General features: G+C 55.3%; 1 protein-coding gene across 2 annotated transcripts; it reads left to right on the top strand.

The window, feature by feature from the left end:
* The first annotated feature begins 1,738 nt into the window (after window positions 1-1,738).
* VPS45 (vacuolar protein sorting 45 homolog) lies at window positions 1,739-16,571 on the top strand. 2 transcript variants are annotated; one of them, XM_054000892.1, is made up of 15 exons: window positions 1,740-2,916; window positions 3,009-3,143; window positions 3,445-3,505; window positions 4,010-4,089; window positions 4,636-4,704; window positions 4,952-5,089; window positions 5,420-5,530; window positions 6,798-6,932; window positions 7,230-7,343; window positions 7,589-7,756; window positions 10,145-10,303; window positions 11,761-11,868; window positions 12,116-12,237; window positions 13,595-13,726; window positions 16,060-16,571. In XM_054000892.1, the coding sequence occupies exons 1-15, from the start codon at window positions 2,824-2,826 to the stop codon at window positions 16,145-16,147; spliced, it is 1,713 nt and encodes a 570-aa protein (XP_053856867.1). In that variant the 5' UTR covers window positions 1,740-2,823; the 3' UTR covers window positions 16,148-16,571. The 2 variants fall into 2 exon arrangements, with proteins under 2 accessions (XP_053856868.1, XP_053856867.1); XM_054000893.1 differs by lacking the exon at window positions 10,145-10,303 and having other exon boundaries at window positions 1,739-2,916.
* The last annotated feature ends 1,410 nt before the right edge of the window (window positions 16,572-17,981 follow it).

Raw genomic sequence — 17,981 nt, 5'->3', positions numbered from 1 at the left:
CATGCTCCTGAGTGATCCCCATTCTCTGGAGTGATCCCTGTGCTCCAGAGTGATCCCTGTTCTCTGGAGTGATCCCCATTCTCCAGAGTGATCCCCATTCTCCAGAGTGATCCCCGTGCTCTGGAGTGATCCCCATTCTCCAGAGTGATTCCCGATCTCCAGAGTGATCCCCGATCTCCAGAGTGATCCCCGTTCTCCAGAGCGATCCCTGCCCATTCCATCTCACCCTGTTCCCACCCTGCTCCTGCTGGAGCCACGAGGGGTCGGCAGGATGCTGAACAGACATCAAATCCCATCTCATTCCTGACAGCTCCAGTGGGAAACATTCCCAGACTGAGCAAAAGGGGTTTGCGAGCCAGGGGAGGCCTGGCTGTGTCCGAGCCCAGCACATCCCTCTGGCTGCCCTGGCTGGCTCCAGACCCTGGCAGGGGGCTCGAGACCCTGGCACAAAGTCAAAAACACCTGTGGCTTCCATTTTAGCCCGTGGGAAAAGCTGCCAACTTTGTGTGAGGAATTACAAGCCACAAGGGTTTGAGTAGTGTGGTAGTTGAGTTAACACAGGGTGGAAAAGTAGAATTTAGGGGTTTTTAGAATGGGGTTCAGGGGTGCAAGATGGAGGGATTTGGGCGTGTCCTGACCTTCTTCTCCTTCTCCTTGCCCTCCATGTCTTGCTGTGGTGGTGACACTTTTCTGTTGGTTTAAGGCAGGGACACACTGTCCACTAGAAATTACAGATATTGGCACAATATTGTAAATATAGCACACAGAGTTTTGAGTATAAAATGTGAACACTGCCCTGAGGGCAGACAGAATGCCATGGCCGAGCTGCTGGACAGAGCTCAGCAGGGCAGAGAAAGAATGTTCTAGAAAAGGGAAAATAAACAACCTTGAGAAGCCGACCCTGTGCACTCAGACTCCTTCTTTGCCTGCATGGGCTGGGAAATGAGGATTTTTACACTCCTGGGGTCATTCCCAACACCCAGACCCCGAGATGGGTGCTGCTGGTCCCTCCAGAGCCAGGGACAAGGACAACTGCACCACACAGGGATGGCACAGGCTGCCCTGGCCATTCCCCCTTGGAATCAGGAGTGGAGAATCCATTGCTTTTGAAAAGAATCGACGCCAAATTCAATCCCTTAAAATAGCAGTGCCATAATCCAGGACAATCCTATTGCCTCAATTTAGGGACCAACGTCTGTCCTCGTGCCTGGACAATGGTGACAGGCCCAGGGAAGTTGTTGGTGAGGTTAAATCAGGGTTATTTACAGAAATTATACTTGAATAAATGCTTCAAGTATAATTGAAAATTACAGCAAATGCAGAGATCTTTTCCAGCCTAAATAAATCCATGATTACAACCACTCCTGGGACATGGAACTGTTCTCCCACCCCACCAATCAGCCTGTGGGGAATGAAAAGTGTAAAATTTCTGCAGAATAAAAGTTGCTTAAAATGTTTTACCTGCAAACGAGGGGTAAACATCCCACCGAGAAGCCTCAGAGATTTGGTTTGTGATTCATTTCATTAAAATGGCACAAGAAGGGGTTTGTCTTCCCTAAGGACAAGGACAAAGACGGATTTAAAGAGGAGATGACACCCTGGGTTTGGTTAGTTCACAAATAAAATCCAAAAGCATTTCCAAGAAAACTGGACAATAACTAAACCAGCACTTTCCAGACACTGAATCATTTAACAATAAGGCCAGAAATCAATCAGATGCAATTAAATCCCAATTTTTTATACCATTTGCCGTTACTGTGTGTATCCTTTGGCCAGGAGCACCCACACACTCCTTAAAGCATCAGTTTGGATGTGAGAAACAAAATCAGGCAAGAAATAAAAAAAAAGTAAGAAAGAAAATACTGGAGTTGTATTTTTCTAGGTAAATCCCTATTTAAACCACTCAGATCTTTGGGGTTTGTACGTGTGCAAAACTCTCCAGCCTCCAGGAAAGAAGAGCCAAAGTGTTTGGAAGTGAAAAGCAAAATCTTGGCAGGAAATTGAAGGATTAAAGACGACAAAGGTGTCCGTCACTCTGAGAGGAAGTGGGAGCCGCATAATTGGAAGTGAAAGGCAGGACATACTCATTAATTAATTGTTATCCCCCGTTATAAATAGGACTTTGGCAGCGGGGGAGTGCCTGGCCCCGGGTCAGCTCTGTCCTGCCGGGAATAGCACCTAATCCCAGCGTCCTGCTCCCGGGATTAGCGGGGCCGGGCTGGTCCCGGAGCACCAGCCTTGTCCATCCCCAATTTCCAGGAGCAGCTCAGTGAAACCGAGTCACGTCCTTTGTCTTTGGGGACCCCAGGGGGAGCCTCGGGTGTGCCGAGCCTTCCTGGGAGCTTGGGGTGGGTCTGCGACGATCTGGGGGTGTTTGAGGTGGTTTGGGTAGACCTGGAGGGGGTTTGTGTGTGTTTAGGATGGGCTTAGGTTTGTTTTAGGGTGCATTTAGCGCGGGTTGGAGCGGGCTCGTGTTGTTTTAAGGTAGGTTTGGGTGGGTTTAACTGTGGGGTGAGTGCGGTTGGGCTCAGTGTCAAACTGCTCCGCCCTCCCGAGCCATTTCCACTGCTCGGGTCCCCTCGGGAGGGGAAGGACGGGCCGGGGCGGCGGGACCCCGGGGGCGCGGCTGGCGGGGCCGCTCCCGCTGCCGGACTACAGCTCCCAGCAGGCGGCGGGGCCGGACGGGGCGGGGCCGAAGCCGGGCCGAAGAGAGGCCGAAGCGGGCCGAAGAGAGACCGAAGCGGGCCGAAGCCGGACCGAAGTCGGGCCGAAGCTGGCCGAAGCGGGTGAGGGGCAGCCCGGTAGAGGAGCATCCCCGCCAAGATGAACGCGGTGCTGGCGGTCCGGCAGTACGTGTCCAAGATGATCGAGGACAGCGGCCCCGGCATGAAGGTGCTGCTGATGGACCGGGAGACGGTGAGCGGCTGGGCCGGGAGCGTGGAGGGCGGCGGGGCCGGGAGCCGGGCTCAGGGCCGCCGTGACGGGCGCTGTCCCCCTGCCGCCCTCAGACCGGCGCCGTGAGCGTGGTGTACACCCAGTCCGAGATCCTGCAGCGCGAGGTTTATCTCTTCGAGCGCCTGGACTCGCCCAACAGGGAGCCCATGAAGCACCTCAAGGCCATCTGCTTCCTGCGGCCCACCAAGGTACGGGGCAGAGCGGGAGGAAACGGCCTCAAATCCTGCTGGGGAGGTTTAAGTTGGAGATTCAGGAAAATTCCTTCATGCAAAGGGTTGTTCAGCCCTGTCACAGGGCAGTGGTGGGGCCACAGTCCCTGGAATAGTTCAAATCCGTGTGGATGTGGCAGCTGGGGACAGGGCTCTGTGGTGGCCTTGGCAGTGCTGGGGGAATGGCTGGACACCGAGATCTCAGAGGCTTTTCCAGCCCTAACGATTCCATGGTTCCGTGTTCCTTAACTCTGCTCTTCCTGGTGCTGTTTCCATCCAGGAGAACGTGGAGCTCCTGGTGCAGGAGCTGCGAAGGCCCAAGTACAGCATCTACTTCATCTGTGAGTATGAGGAGTCCAGGGGTCCTGGAGCTCCGTAAATCTGGAACAGGCTCCGCATCCCAGTGTGGATGGGACGGGCTCCACACCTCAGTGCAGATCACACGGTGCCTTCCTGTGCCAGGCGTATCAGGCAGGGGCTTCCCACGTGTCCTGCTCGTGCCACGGAATGTTCCACGGGTTTGGGAATGAGGCAGGATGACTCCAGCTGGTTTGGGGTTGAAGTGCAGTCCTGCAGCCGAGGAATTAGTCAGGAGGATGCCAGGAACTGGGTGAAGTGGCCTCTAGATGTCATTGTGGCTCTGCAGGACGCAGCGGGACCAGGCGCTGGGGAGATGGGCAGGGAATGAGTTGGGAGCATCCCTGGGAGGTGGCTCAGGATTCCAACACCTGCAGGTGCAGGGTTAGAGGGTCTCTCTGGGATCTGCTCCTGCTCCAGAAGGGATCAGACTGCCGTCCCACGGGGTCTGCATGGAGCCCCACTGTCCCTTCCCTGTTTCCTCCCAGATTTCAGCAACGTCATCAGCAAGAGCGATGTGAAGGCCTTGGCTGAGGCCGATGAGCAGGAGGTCGTGGCTGAAGTCCAGGTGAAGTTTGGATGTTTTAGGTAGATCCAAAAGCAAAGGGAAGGTCCGGGCTGCCAGACACTGGGAGCAGGAGGGCTGTTGTTCTCAACTGGTGCATGCCAAGCCTGGGTGGGAGGAGGGATGGACACAAATGTGGGATGAAGAGGTAAAAGGCAGAAAAGGTCTCATTCCTCTGTGCCCTGTGCTCTCACAGCTGCTGCTGTTTTTGGTGTCTCACAAGGTGCTGCCTAGTTCAAATCCATGTGGGCATGGGTTAGTGGTGGCCTTGGCAGTGCTGGAGGGACTCAGTGGTCTTAAAGGGCTTTTCCAAAGTCAGTAATTCCATGATTCCACGTTTGTGGTGCTGATGAAGAGCTGGGCACTGGAGCAATGCACCGTCCCAATGGGAGGGGAGTTCTCAGCGGGGTTGGGGTTGGAGGGGTTTGGGGTGGAGGAAGGAAGGATGGTCTGAGCCAGTGTGTCCAGGTGGTGGTGGGGGCTGGGTGGCTAGTGCTGGCCCATGGGGTCAGGGTCAGAGACACAGGACTGTCCTGCTCCCTTCCCCAGGAGTTCTATGGCGACTACATTGCGGTGAACCCACACGTCTTCTCCCTGAACCTCCTGGGCTGCTGTCGGGTAGGAACGCGGCGAGTTGTCCTTGCACTGGGTAACGTGTAGCCCTCATAACCTGGGGCACTGGGGAGCTGCTGGAGGGGAATGGGCTGTGGCAAGGAGAGGAACACCAGGGAGTTTGTGTTCACCCCCTGGGTATCTGCTGCTCCAGTGCAGCTGCGCTTTCCTGTGAGACTTCAGGACTTAGAAACAAGGATGTGGGAAAGTTTGGGACCAGTGCATCCATGTGAGGTGCAGCTTTTCCTTCCAGGGCCGCAGCTGGGACCCGGCTCAGCTCACCAGGACAACCCAAGGGCTCACTGCTCTGCTCCTGTCCCTGAAGAAGTGCCCCATGATCCGCTACCAGCTCTCCTCAGAGCCAGCAAAGCGCTTGGCCGAGTGTGTGAAGGTGAGAGCAACCCACAGCACATCCCTTTAGGATGAATTCAGTCTTGGTTGGTTTTTTACATGTGAAGGGAAACACCTGTTTTCAGTCAGTTCCTGTAAATTCCATCATTTACTTCGAGGCCCAGCACTGGGCAGGTCATGTCCCGCTCTGCTCCCAGTACAGCATTCCTGGGAGCGGTGTCCCAGTTCCCTGGGGCCTTCAGCTCCTTCTGGCAGTGCAGACAAAGCAGCACAGTTGGGGTTTCACCCTCCCTTCCCTCTGTGCCTGAGTCCACGCTGAGAGGGAGCCTTTTCCAGGCGCTCAAGTGGGATTTTTCCCATTTCTCCACAGCAAGTGATCACGAAGGAGTACGAGCTGTTTGATTTCCGGCGCACCGAGGTCCCTCCCCTGCTCCTCATCCTGGACCGGTCGGACGATGCCATCACCCCACTCCTGAACCAGGTGAGTCACACCCAGGTGTGCCAGGCTGGGGCAGGGGTGGGAGTCCTGCGGCAGCTGGAGTTCTACCTCTGTCAGGTCATGGGTTGGATGTAGGAGAGAAAAGTGTTGCTTCCTCCTCCCAGTCCCTGTGAAATCCCTCTTTTATCCCCTGGCTAGGTTTTCCAGACCTGAGTGGGGGTTTTTTTGTGCTGACTTCAGTGGCAGATGGACCCAGCACCCTGGAAAGCAGGGCCACCAGCACTTCCACGTGGCTTCTGGAGCCCCAGTGCTTTGCAGAGCCTTTCCCAAGGGTTGTTTGTGGGGCTGTGAGCAGCACACAAGTGTCGAGTGACCTTGCCCTGCTGAGTCTCCCTCTGTTGTTGATGGCTGCTAGATTTGCTGGGAGCTGTTGGATTTATTTGTTCCATGCTGTGCTGCAGATCCTGACAGGATCTGTTAGTCTCTCTTCATTTCTGTGGGGTTCCCTTGGAACCTGGGGATCAAGAGTTGCACTTGGGTGGGACCAGCAGCCCCAGAGCTGCTGTAACACCGGTTCTGCAGGAGCTGGAGGTGACATCTGTGTCACAGAGGGGTGTGGCTGTCACAGCCCAGCTCACACCTGGTTTGTGGTGTTTAGGATTGTGCTCAGCATCAGGCATTATCTGCTGTTTCAGGATTTCCTATCCCGAAGAGATTCCCGGGGATGTAAGTGGAGTGTTGGGCACGGCAGGGCTCTGATCAGCTGTCACCGTTCTCTCTGGGTTATTATTAGACTTCTCAGGATAAAAATAGAAACTCCTGATGTGCAGAAATGCTCCTGCCAGTGGAGCATGTAGGAAATTCTGCAGTGGAACTGTGGGACCTCTCCCTGGCTGGACAGAAAGTTGTGGGGTTTGGTGGCCAACAGAGGTGTTGGAACAGGAATGTTAATCCCCATCCCTCTTCAGTCTCTTTTGAAGGTACCTGCAGGAATTCCTGATCTGGTGGGATGTGTCCCTGCCATGAACAGGATGGGTTTAATGTCCCTTCCAACCCAAACCATCCCATGATACTGTGATTCTGGAATGGCCCTGGAGGGGGGAGGTTTCCCTCTGCACTGTCTCCCCATCTGATTATTCATCCATGATATTTATTTTCATCGGAATGTCTTGGCTGCTCTGAGGGACACACTCCCAAACTCTGCTGTGTGTCCTGGAGCAGCTCTGGCTGGGTTCAGCTGAAGTCCATTGATTTCCCAGTGCTGTGTCTCACCAAGGTCATCCCTTTGCCTTCCTCTGTCCCCTGGCAGTGGACGTACCAGGCCATGGTGCACGAGCTGCTGGGGATCAACAACAACCGCATCGACCTGTCCCGGGTGCCGGGGATCAGCAAGGACCTGCGGGAGGTCGTCCTGTCAGCTGAGAACGATGAGTTCTACGCCAACGTAGGTGTCCCAGGGAGGCTTCTCCAGCACCCAAACCTGGGGGTTTGCCATGGGAAAGGAGCTTCCCGATGACTTTGAGCCTCAGGGTGGGGATGTGCCATTTGTGACTGTCAGTGTGCAGCACCAGTGACATCTGATGTGAGATTACATGTCCTAGAAAACGTGTTTGTAGTTTGATTTCAAACCCTGCTGCAGGTTTTGGGGGATGGAGCTACCTTCTCCAGCTGCTCAAGGTTCTTCCTTGGTCAAGACTCTCTCAAATGAGTTTCCCTCTGCTTCCCATCTTGTTCCACACAGAACATGTACCTGAACTTCGCTGAGATTGGCACCAACATCAAGAACCTGATGGAGGATTTCCAGAAGAGGAAGCCAAAGGAGCAGCAGAAGCTGGAGTCCATAGCGGATATGAAGGTACGAACAAAGTCCATCCCAGCTGTGTCCCATCCTTCAATGTTAGGAGTAAATAAAAAGTACATCCCTCCCAGAAATCTCCTGGTAATGAGAGAAATCCTGTGGGCTCCTGAGTTCAAGGTGTCTGATCATCTGCACACCTGCAGAGAATTGCTGGGAATTTGTGCAGTTTATGGCTGGCTGCACCCATCTTCTATCTCCTGCTTTTCCCTGGAAGCACCCACTGCCTCAGTTTCCCATCACAGGCCTTTGTGGAGAACTACCCTCAGTTCAAGAAGATGTCAGGCACAGTGTCCAAGCACGTGACAGTGGTGGGGGAGCTGTCCCGGCTCGTGGCGGAGCGGAACCTGCTGGAGGTGTCAGAGGTGGAGCAGGAGCTGGCCTGCCAGAATGACCATTCCAGTGCCCTCCAGGTACTCATCCTGGCTCTGGACTGGGGGGGTTTCATCCCATCACTCCCTTGGCAGTGGGGATTTGATGCTGGGAGGCAGTGGGAGCTCTGTGTGTGGATACCCTGTGGGGAGGGACACTGCATGTGGAATTGCTCCTCGGCGCTCAGCTCAGATGGGAATGAGTCATCGTTAATAACTGGCTTGAGAAGCATCTTTGCAAATCCTGTCCTTACATCCCACAATCCAACATTCTTTCATTATATTCAGCCAGTTGGCTTCTGGCAGGCACTAGGATAAAACAACCTCAGATGCTATGCAGGAGCTGATGTGTTTGCTGAGCAGGAGAAGAGCTGGAATCCGTGGAATTGTCTTTATGTATTTTTTTAAGAAAAGCCACTGGAAGGACTCTTAGATCCAAGATTTCTTTGGCAGAGAGGCCTGGAAAAGCTGGAGGGAGGCTCTGTGACAGCTGAGTGTGGCCCCTTGTGCCGTGATCAGAGCAGGGTCTGGCAGAGTCAGTGGTGATGGATTTGGGCTGGTGTTCAACAGCAGCTTTGGGATGGGGCTGGCTCAGAGCACTCACTTCTGAGAAATGATTCCTTGATTTTCAGTAGTGGAGGGGGATTCCCAACACATAAAAGACACCTGCATGGCACTGGGGAAGCAGAGGGATTGGGAAATGAGGAAAAGCATTTCCAGCAGGTTTGAGATCAGTTTCTTCCCCACCTCTGTGACTCTGAACTCCAGGTGGGGGCCGAGGGGATAACACTGGACTGTCCCCAGAGGTGGAATGTGCTGGCATTCCCTGGGCTGATGCTTCCCTATGGACCAGCGAGTGTAGGGATGGGATTCCATAGCTGGTGTCTGGCAGGATTTACATGGCTGAGTATGGAACTGGGAATGCAGCCAGAAATGTGTTTGCTGGAAGCAGCCTCTGAGGTCCTCATGCTGTATCACTGTCTCCAGCTCAGGTTGTTGCAGTTTAAAAGTCAAATATTCCCAGTCTGTTCCCTCCCTGCACCGTGAGCCATGATTTTTGATGGAATATACACAGAACAGAGCTGGTGCCAGGTGAATCCTGGTGTTCCTGTGGTCACCTTGGTCCTGCTCTACACAAACAGCATTTCTCCAGTTTTAGAGCAGAAATGCTGCCTCAGTTTCCTCAGTTTCCATCCAGCCCTGTTCCTGAAAAGCCCTGTTGTATTTCTGGCAACTGAGGCCACTGGAAGATATGCAGGAGCTTGGAAATAAATGGAAACCCCTGTAGGTGGGATCTTTGTCCCTGCAGCCACCCCACCCTGGGCTGTCCCTGCTGCGGCTCCCACTGGCAGCAAGAGGGGCAAGGCCACGGGACAAGAAGCAGCAGCCAGAGCCTGGAATAAGGGTGGAATTGTTCTCCCCTGATGTCACTTCAGGGATTGTTGGATCTCTGATGGCCTTGCCCCCCCCAGTCTGGGACATTTGGGTTCTTCCTCCCCTGGGCTCTCATTAACCCTGACACAGTGCATGAGGCCTGGGAGCTGAATGGAGGGTTGGAATCCCGGCTCCTCCCAAGGACAATGGCTGTTCTGTTCTCTGCTTCCTGCTGGTCCTGGCGCTGCCAGCACAGGAACCTCCCTGGGGCTCTGGCTCTCCCCTCACAGGTGAATTCCTGACCTTCAATGGTGAAATTCCTCCTCACAGCCAGGATTTTATGCTGTGTTTTTAGTCAGCATCAGTTAAATAGATGCCAACAAACATCTGGGCCAAGGTGGTGAATCCAGCAGCAGATCAGGAGTGATAACAGATCCCTGCTCTTCCCTGTAGCTGGGATCTCTCTTTCCATGCTTTAATTCCTTCCCTCCTTTTCTTCCAAATGTGCAGTTTATTCCTCCACGTCTCACATCCAAAGGTTTGCTGAGACTTTGATGCCTCTGCCTTGCACCCTCCAAAAAGGAAATGGAGTTGGGGGGATTGCCTGAGGGTTTTTTTGCAGCCACTGTAGTGATGGAACCTGTGGGGTGGCTCTGCTCAAGCTGGAAAGACCCAGGCAGAGCTTGGAGGTGTCAGTGCCTGTGCACAACCTCCCCCTCCTGCAGCACCACAAGGGGCTCAGGACCCATCAGAGGTGTGTTGTGAATTCCCAGTTCCATGGAAAGACCCAAAACCAACCGGTACTCCAGTAAATCCTCCTGTGAAACACCTGAGGAAGCCGGGCTGTGGGGTTTATGCCACAACTGGATCCTCTTGCACTGCCCCTGTGGCAGTGTTGTTGCTGGGCAGCGACACCAGTGAAACCAGTCTGATAAGTGACTGATAAATGACTGATAAGCCGGTGACACCACTGAAGGCAGTCGGCCTCCGTGTCCCCGAGGCTGTGGGCACTGGAGCAGTGCGGTGTGGCTCTGAGCGGTGCCGTGTGTCCCGCAGAGCGTGCGGCGGCTGCTGCAGAGCCCGCGGGTGTCGGAGCTGGACGCGGCACGGCTGGTGATGCTCTACGCGCTGCGCTACGAGCGCCACGCCAGCAGCGGCCTCCCGGCACTGCTGGAGGAGCTGCGCGGCCGCGGCGGCACCGACAGGTACCGCAAGGTAACCCCGGGTGGGGCAGGGCAGGTACCGCAAGGTAACCCCGGGTGGGGCAGGGCAGGTACTGCCAGGTAACCCCGGGGTGGGGCAGGGCAGGTACCGCAAGGTAACCCCGGGTGGGGCAGGGCAGGTAACGCAAGGTAACCCCGGGTGGGGCAGGGCAGGTAACCCCAGGGTGGGGCAGGGCAGGTAACCCCAGGGTGGGGCAGGGCAGGTACTGCCAGGTAACCCCAGGTGGGGCACGATGGGGGCAGGTACCGCCAGGTAACCCCGGGTGGGGCAGGGCAGGTAACCCCAGGGTGGGGCAGGGCAGGTACCGCCAGGTAACCCCAGGTGGGGCACGATGGGGGCAGGTACCGCCAGGTAACCCCGGGGTGGGGCAGGGCAGGTACCACCAGGTAACCCCAGGTGGGGCAGGATGGGGGGAAAGTACCACCAGGTAACCCCGGGGTGGGGCAGGATGGGGGGCAGATACTGCCAGGTAACCCCGGGGTGGGGCAGGGCATGTACCACAAGGTAACCCCAGGGTGGGACAGGACAGGGGGCAGGTACTGCCAGGTAACCCCGGGGTGGGGCAGGATGGGGGCAGGTACCACCAGGTAACCCCGGGGTGCGGCAGGGCAAGTACTGCCAGGTAACCCCGGGGTGGGGCAGGATGGGGGGCAGGTACAGCGGGGTAACCCCAGGGTGAGGCAGGGCAGGTACTGCAGGGTCACCCCGAGGTGAGGCAGGGTGGGGGCAGCTCTGGTGTCCCACAGGATGGGGGAATCGCTGCTGTTTGGGGTGAAACCTGCCTGCTCCGGGTCAGCCCAGGGCTGTGTTGTTGCACAGAGCTGTGAGCTCGGCTGGGACCTGTGAGTGTGGCTTTAAAAGGTGTTTTAAATGAGTGACTCGATTTTCATTTCCTAAATCAGTGATGTTTGGGGTTGGACTCCAGAGGTCCCTTCCACTCCTGACTAGTCTGTGATTCTGTGATATTATGAAGGATTTAATAAAGAAGGGATGGCAGGAGCCTGCTGGGAGAGGAGTGTGGCACGTACATGGGCCTGGGATGTGCTTCCTCTCTTCTTTTCCTCCCCCACTTTCCCCAGCTTCTGCAGCACAGGCAGTGGCTGCAGCGAGGGGCTGGGGATGGAGAGGAGCTGGCAGGGAGGGAACAGGCAGCAGTGCCAGGAGCAGCTGGGGAGGAGGTGGAGGAGCGGGATGATGTCACCTCGTGTGGAGGAGCTGATGTCGCTGCTGCAGGCGATGGAGATGAAGCCTCTCCTCAAGCAGGAGGGTCTGGGGGGTGTGGGTGTGCTGCTGCTCTGCCCCCTCACCTCCATGAGCAGTTCCATTGGGATCGCCTCCGTGGCTCCTTGTCCCCATTCCACACCTCCACGAGGTGTCTGCAGTGACTCCTCAGCACAGCCTGGAAGGAGCTGCCAGGCTGACGGGGCTCCTGCCCTCTCCCTGCACAGCTGGTGTCCGCCGTGGTGGAGTATGGAGGGAAGCGTGTCCGAGGCAGTGACCTGTTCAGCCCCAAGGATGCCGTGGCCATCACCAAGCAGTTCCTCAAAGGCCTGAAGGTACCGAGATGCCTTGGGGAAATGGGGACAGACTCAACCAAAACTGCAGCCCAGAGGAGGAGCAGGGCTGGCAGGAATGCTGTGGGCTGTTGGCTTGGTGGCTTCAGGGCCTGATTCCACTGAGAGCAACGGGAGTGAGCTGCTGGAGAGCTTCTCAATCCTAAATTCAGGGGTAGTACCTGCTGTGCCTCTGCTGATCCTCCTTCCTTGCTGGGCCAATTCCTAAAGAGCTTCTCTCCGGCTGCAGGGCATCGAGAACGTGTACACCCAGCACCAGCCCCTGCTCCAGGAAACCCTGGACCAGCTCATCAAGGGAAAGCTCAAGGACAGCCAATATCCCTACCTGGGCCCCAACACGCTCCGGGACAGGTATGTGGGGCCTTTGGGGCACAGCCTGCACTGGGACACACTGGCTGCCCCTGCCACTGGGACATCCCTGCTGTCTCCACAGCATGGTTGGACTGATGATGAACAGAATTAGGGCTTGGCACAGAAATCTCTTGATTGTGGAGGTCTTGTATCCCCAAGAATGTTCCCTGAAGCAGGACTGGTGTATGTCTTATCCTGGCTTGCTGGCTCGGATGTGCCATTCCCGTTGGGTGGCTCAGGTGAAGGATCAAGCCCTTGCTCATCAGAGCTGGCTCTGTGATGGTGTTTGGGGACTGCCAAAAATAGTCCAGCTGCAGCTCTCCTGGCCTGAGCCAGTACTATTCCCAATGGAAACGGGATCCTGCTGGAGAGGGTCATGCAGACCTAACCCAGACTCTGAGGAGACAGGCTTTGGGTGCTTAGTGGTGATACAGATCACATTGGGAAAGGACTGCACTCACCTTTCCCATGAATTTTCCCTGCTTTCTCACATCCGCTTGGGCAGGGAGGAAGTGGTGTGGGGATCCATGGAGATCTAGTGGCCAACATGCTCCCTCTGTTGCTGTGTCCCAACCAGGCAGGAGCAGCTTTGCTCCAGGTCATGCTGTCCAAGCAGTGATCCAAGAAAGAAATCCCTGGTGTTGGTCCTTCCAAGGGATTGGGAGCGTGGTTACAGAAGGAAGGAAGGAGCAGCTCACTTGAAAGCAGGATGTGCACAGCACACCTGAATTTGTGTTGGGATGGAGGCAGGTCCTTCCCTCTTTCCCTCCTTCCTCTTGCTTGCCTTCCCTCGACCATCCCACATTTCCCTGCTGGCTGGGAAATGTCCCCTCAGGTGAACTGAGGCACAAATCCTGGCAGTTCCTGATCAGTCACAAGCCCTGAGCCTGGGAGCTCCAAGGCAGCACAGCTCCTGCAGCCTGTGTCCTTGCCTGACTCCAGAATCGATCCTGATTTCCCAGCCCCAGCAGATCATGCATTAAACATGGCACGTGGATCCACAGGGACCGGGGTGGTGCTGCTGGAGGCTGCTCAGGGCTGTGGGTGAAAGTTTAGGAGAGGAGAGGTTTTTGGGGGATTCAGTGGGTTGTTTTCAGCTCGGCATGTCACAGAGATGAGGGAGGGTCTAGAGGAGGCACCCTCAGGATCATGGATCACTGCCTCCAAGGTGCAGGATTTATCCTTGGCTTTGTCTGATCCCAGCTCAATATTTGTGGCTGCTCCATCCCAGAAAGTGTCCAAGGCTAGGTTGGACAGGGCTTGGATCCAGCTGGTCTGGTGGAAGGTGTGTCCCTGAGAGATGAGCTTTGAGGTCCCTTCAAGCCAAACCATTCCATGATCTGTGCCTTTATCCCAGGCCTCAGGACATTATCGTGTTCCTCATCGGAGGGGCCACCTACGAGGAGGCTCTGGCTGTGTTCAACCTGAACCGCTCCAACCCCGGCGTCCGCATCGTCCTGGGTGGCACCACCATCCACAACACCAGGAGGTAAAACCCACCCCTCTGCAGATCCTGCCTGTGAAACTGCTGGCAGGGCAGGAATTTGGGATGCCTGGGGGATCCCAACATGGAAATGGGTGTCAGTGCTCCGGACCCAGCTGTGCTCATGGTGGCTCTGGGACACATCCCTGAGCTGGAGGTTTAACTTGCATTTCCATGAGTTCAAGGGCAGGCAAGTAGAGTTTTCTGCTGAGTTTTTCTAGTTCATAACAATGGGAAGCCAGGGCACCACATATGAATTCAGCACTGAATGAACCTGCAGCTGCTTTGCTGAAGGTGGGCAAAGATCCCTGTCAGTATGGAATTCTGTGGGAAATGTCTGGTTTATAAATACAAATAACTTTTCCTGAACCCAAATTACTCACTTTGGGCACAGGAAAGAATTGAGGCCACAGTGGGAATTGCTTCCCATCAGCACAGTTTGCTGCTGGCCAGGCAGGAGAGCAGGAATTCTCTCCAGATTCCCAGTGCTCAGTGTGGGATGGTGGGAAAATCCTGAGCTGCTGCTGAAGCTCAGGATCTGCAGCTCCATCATTGGATCTGCTTGGATTGGTGCTGCTAGGAGCCACCCGGGCTGGTTTGGGCTCTGCTGCTGTGCAGTCCCTGAATTATTTACAGAAAAACTGGGATTCTGTATCCAAATTTGCATTTCAAAGAATGAAGTAGGGAAAAAAAAAAAATAAAGGAAAATAAAAGGCTGGTGCTTTGGAAGGGCTGGATGTGGCCCGGTCCTGCCTGGAGAGGACAGCAAAGGGCCTGTTCTGAAACAGCCCTGTCCCAAATGATCCATTTTCTCTTGGATAAGGTTTCCCTGAGGATGGAAGGACAAAAAAACTGTCTCCTGTCCACTGTTACCCACGATTTCAGCACAGTGCCCTAGGATCAGGGATATCTCAGCACATCCATAGGGTGTCTGATACGAGGAAAGCCAGGTTTTAGTGTGTCCCAACCCCTCACGTAATCCATGGCCTTGCTGATTCCCGTGGGATTAGGGCAGATATGTCACCAGAAACAAGGGGATTTGGGTGTTAATGCGCTGAGCAGCCGTGTAAGCACCTAATCCTGGTCCCATTGTTCTTACTCCCTGCTGGAACTGGGACCAACATCTGTGGGCCCAGAGGGGTGGCCCAAAGGATGGAGAATCCGCTCTGCTCCTAGGGATTCCAGAGCAATTCCGCAGGGTTTGGAGGAGAAAGGGTTACAAAGGATCAATAATCGGATAAAAAGGGTTTGCCAGGAACATCTGGTGCTGGGGCTGACTCATCCTGGGCAGGTTGAGATGAACCTGCTGGGATTAATCCCAGGATGTGGGGCCTGACCCAGTTACCCAGTTACAGTGGTGGCACCGGATCCTCCTGGGGACCCTCCTCACTGCACAAGGCTCATTTCTCCTGAGAGTTCCATCTCCAGGCCCTGGCTGGGAGCTGTGGAGGTACCTGCAGATGCCTGTGCTGGGTCCTGTTCCTGCAGGATCTGCAGGGTCCTTGGAACAGCAGCCTCAGCAGGGGGGATTTGTGCTGTGGTGCAGCTCATCCCTGGAGGGCAGGTGGGAGTTTGGATCTTGCCTCCAGTCGCTGCAGACTGGGAATGTGCTCAGAGAGGCCGTGCCAAAGGACCCTGAGGTGTCACTGGTCACAGGTACAACCTGCTCCAGACAGCACAGAACCAGAGACCCGAAAAACACCAGTCATTCCCTGCCAGAGCTCAGTTCTGCCTGGTTCTAGTGCCTAAAAATAACCTGGAGGAGGGAGAGCTCAGGCTGGAGCACAAAGCCAGGTGCCAGAGCCTGTGCCAGAGCTGGTGCCACGGTGGGCAGTGCCCCGGCTGTGCCCCCTCCCAGCTGTGTCTGATGGGACTCAGAGCTGGGTGTTGCTGCAGGGTTTTGCAGGAGATTTGAGGGTTTTACTATTTTTCAAGCCCCTGAAGATTCACAACTCTATCTGCTCCAGTCCCAGTTCAGGGGAATCCCATTTCTGTAGGATTTGTGGCATATCTTGGTTTGTATTTCTTTATCTTTTGGGGTATTTTTTTAAGCACTGCTGTTGGGATCACCTGATCAGCACACTGAGGGATGAGTCAGCCTGGGAATGGCCGTGGTGCCACTTGCCAGAGGAACCATCCTCGGGCAGCATCCTTGCAGCTGGGAGCATTCCTGGCTTTGGGAGCTGCTCCCAGCTGTGGGGGTGTGATGCCAGCGGGCCTGAGGCTTGTGCTGGGGACAGTCACAGCCCCTCTGGCCTTGGATACCTCTGGGACAAGTATCAGGGTGCCATGAGCAGATCTCTGGTCCTTGTCCCACTGACCTGAACCTTTCCTGGCAGCTTCCTGGAGGAGGTCACAGCCGCAGGATTCCGCGGTCGAAGCACTGACAGCTCCCAAGTCCCACCAAGGTCCAGCAGCCGACGGTGAATCCTGAAGGAATGAGTACTTTTTTGAACATTCAGAGCTTTCCCAGAGCAGAGCAGGATGTTCCTGCCCTGCAGCTGGAGCTTCCCCTCCACACCCAGAATGGCAGCGAACGCTGGAGCTGGCACTAGCCCAACGGCAAGGATGTGCCCCCACTGCTGCTCCTCATTGTCCCCTCACAAACAGCTCCAGGACTGGGATGGTCCCCTCACAAACAGCTCCAGGACCTGAGGAGAGCCTGGGAAAGCCCTTGAATCCCTGCAGCTCCTGGCTCTTTATGGGACGCACGGGATGAGTCCCATGAGGAGCCCAGTGATGCTGCCCCATGCTGGGGGAGCAGCTGTGGGGGTGTGGCTGGTGGGCACAGGAGCCCTTTGCTCTGTTGTCTGTATATGTTGAACCCTATTAAATCCCCCACTTTGCCCGATCTGTCTGCTAGATGATTCCCACTTTCCCTTTCCCAAGGCCACAAGGTGCAGTTACAGCCTGAGCCTCCACGGGAGCTTTTGTTCCCCTCCAGGACCACACCAAGGAACCTGCAAGTGAGTTTTCCAGCTCTGCTCCCTGGCCTCTAATCAGCACTTGATTGGGAATTAACAAGCCAGATCAAATGAAATGAGCTCCTAAATCCCTGGGAATTATCTTGGCATCACAGCTAAGTCCCGTTGATGTGGGAGAGAGCAAAGCCCTGCAGGGAGGAGGGGACCTGGCCCTGGGGGTCAGCTCTTTGGGGAAGGGGGAGAGAACAAAACCTGTGCTGGGGGGAGATTCTCTGCCCACAGCCAGGGTGGAACTGGGTGGGCATCTGTATGGTGAATTTTTGGTGTCGTTGGGACAGGCAGAGCTGCAAGAATTCCCCCTTACAAGTGACTCAGGTCTCTGACAGCCTGAGACCCCAACAGAGGGGAGCTGAGTCCCATGCACTCCTCCAGCAGCCCCTTCCCCAGACACTAAGGCTGTAATTGTCATCAGAGACAAAGGAAAGCATGTGTCCTAATTAAACTCCACTCTCTTTCCAGGCAGCAGCTTCACACTTGATATCCAGAGGCAAAATGTTGTGTGTGGGGTGTTAAATACATAAATAAACCAAGAGTTTGCTGCTCTGCTCTGCAAGAAGAGGCGATTTTGGCAACAGTTTATAACAGATCAGCACAAGGAGCAGCTACAGCATCAGGGCCAGGGGTAGCAAAGGGGGTTTGTGAATATAGGGAGAGACACAAACACACCTTGGAGAGGCTTTTCATTCTGCCCACGGGGATGGGGATGGAGATGAGAAGCTGCACTGACCACTGGTGAGCAGCCTCCAGGGTCAGCCTCATTGCTGGAAGTGCAGCCTCCTGTTCCTGGCAGAGAAATGGGAGACGGGTTCCCTCCTATCTCCTTCCTTCCATGTAAATTGTTGATGTTTCCAGCTCTGAATCACTGGTCACATCCTTCACAGTGTGACTCACTGTCGCACTGTCAGAACAGCCTGAGGATCCCAACTGCAGCTGAATTCCTGCTCTCAGGGATGGGGAGGGAGGTGTGTGCAGGTGCGTTACCTGCTGTGGTTTCAGGGCAACTTCCCTGGCACCAGAGGACGTTTGGGAAGAGCGTGGGCCCTGGATGCAAAGGGCACAACAGAGCTGTCCTACTGCCACCAGCACTGTGCCATCTGGTATTGGCCATCAGCCGGTGCTCTGCAGGCCCTGGCCACCAAAAACAGGATGTGAGGAAGGACAAGTCCAGTTGGAAGGCAAAATGTCATTAAATAAACTGGCAGGTTCTATGGTGTCCTGGGGATACACTGGGGAGCCTGGGCAGCCAACGTGGGTCATCTGTCCCTCTGCCATCAGCC

This window comes from Vidua macroura, chromosome 29, assembly GCF_024509145.1.
Source record: "Vidua macroura isolate BioBank_ID:100142 chromosome 29, ASM2450914v1, whole genome shotgun sequence".
Lineage (NCBI taxonomy): Eukaryota > Metazoa > Chordata > Aves > Passeriformes > Viduidae > Vidua > Vidua macroura.
Note: the sequence above shows the minus strand (reverse complement) of the source record. Positions and strands in the feature narration are given on the sequence as shown.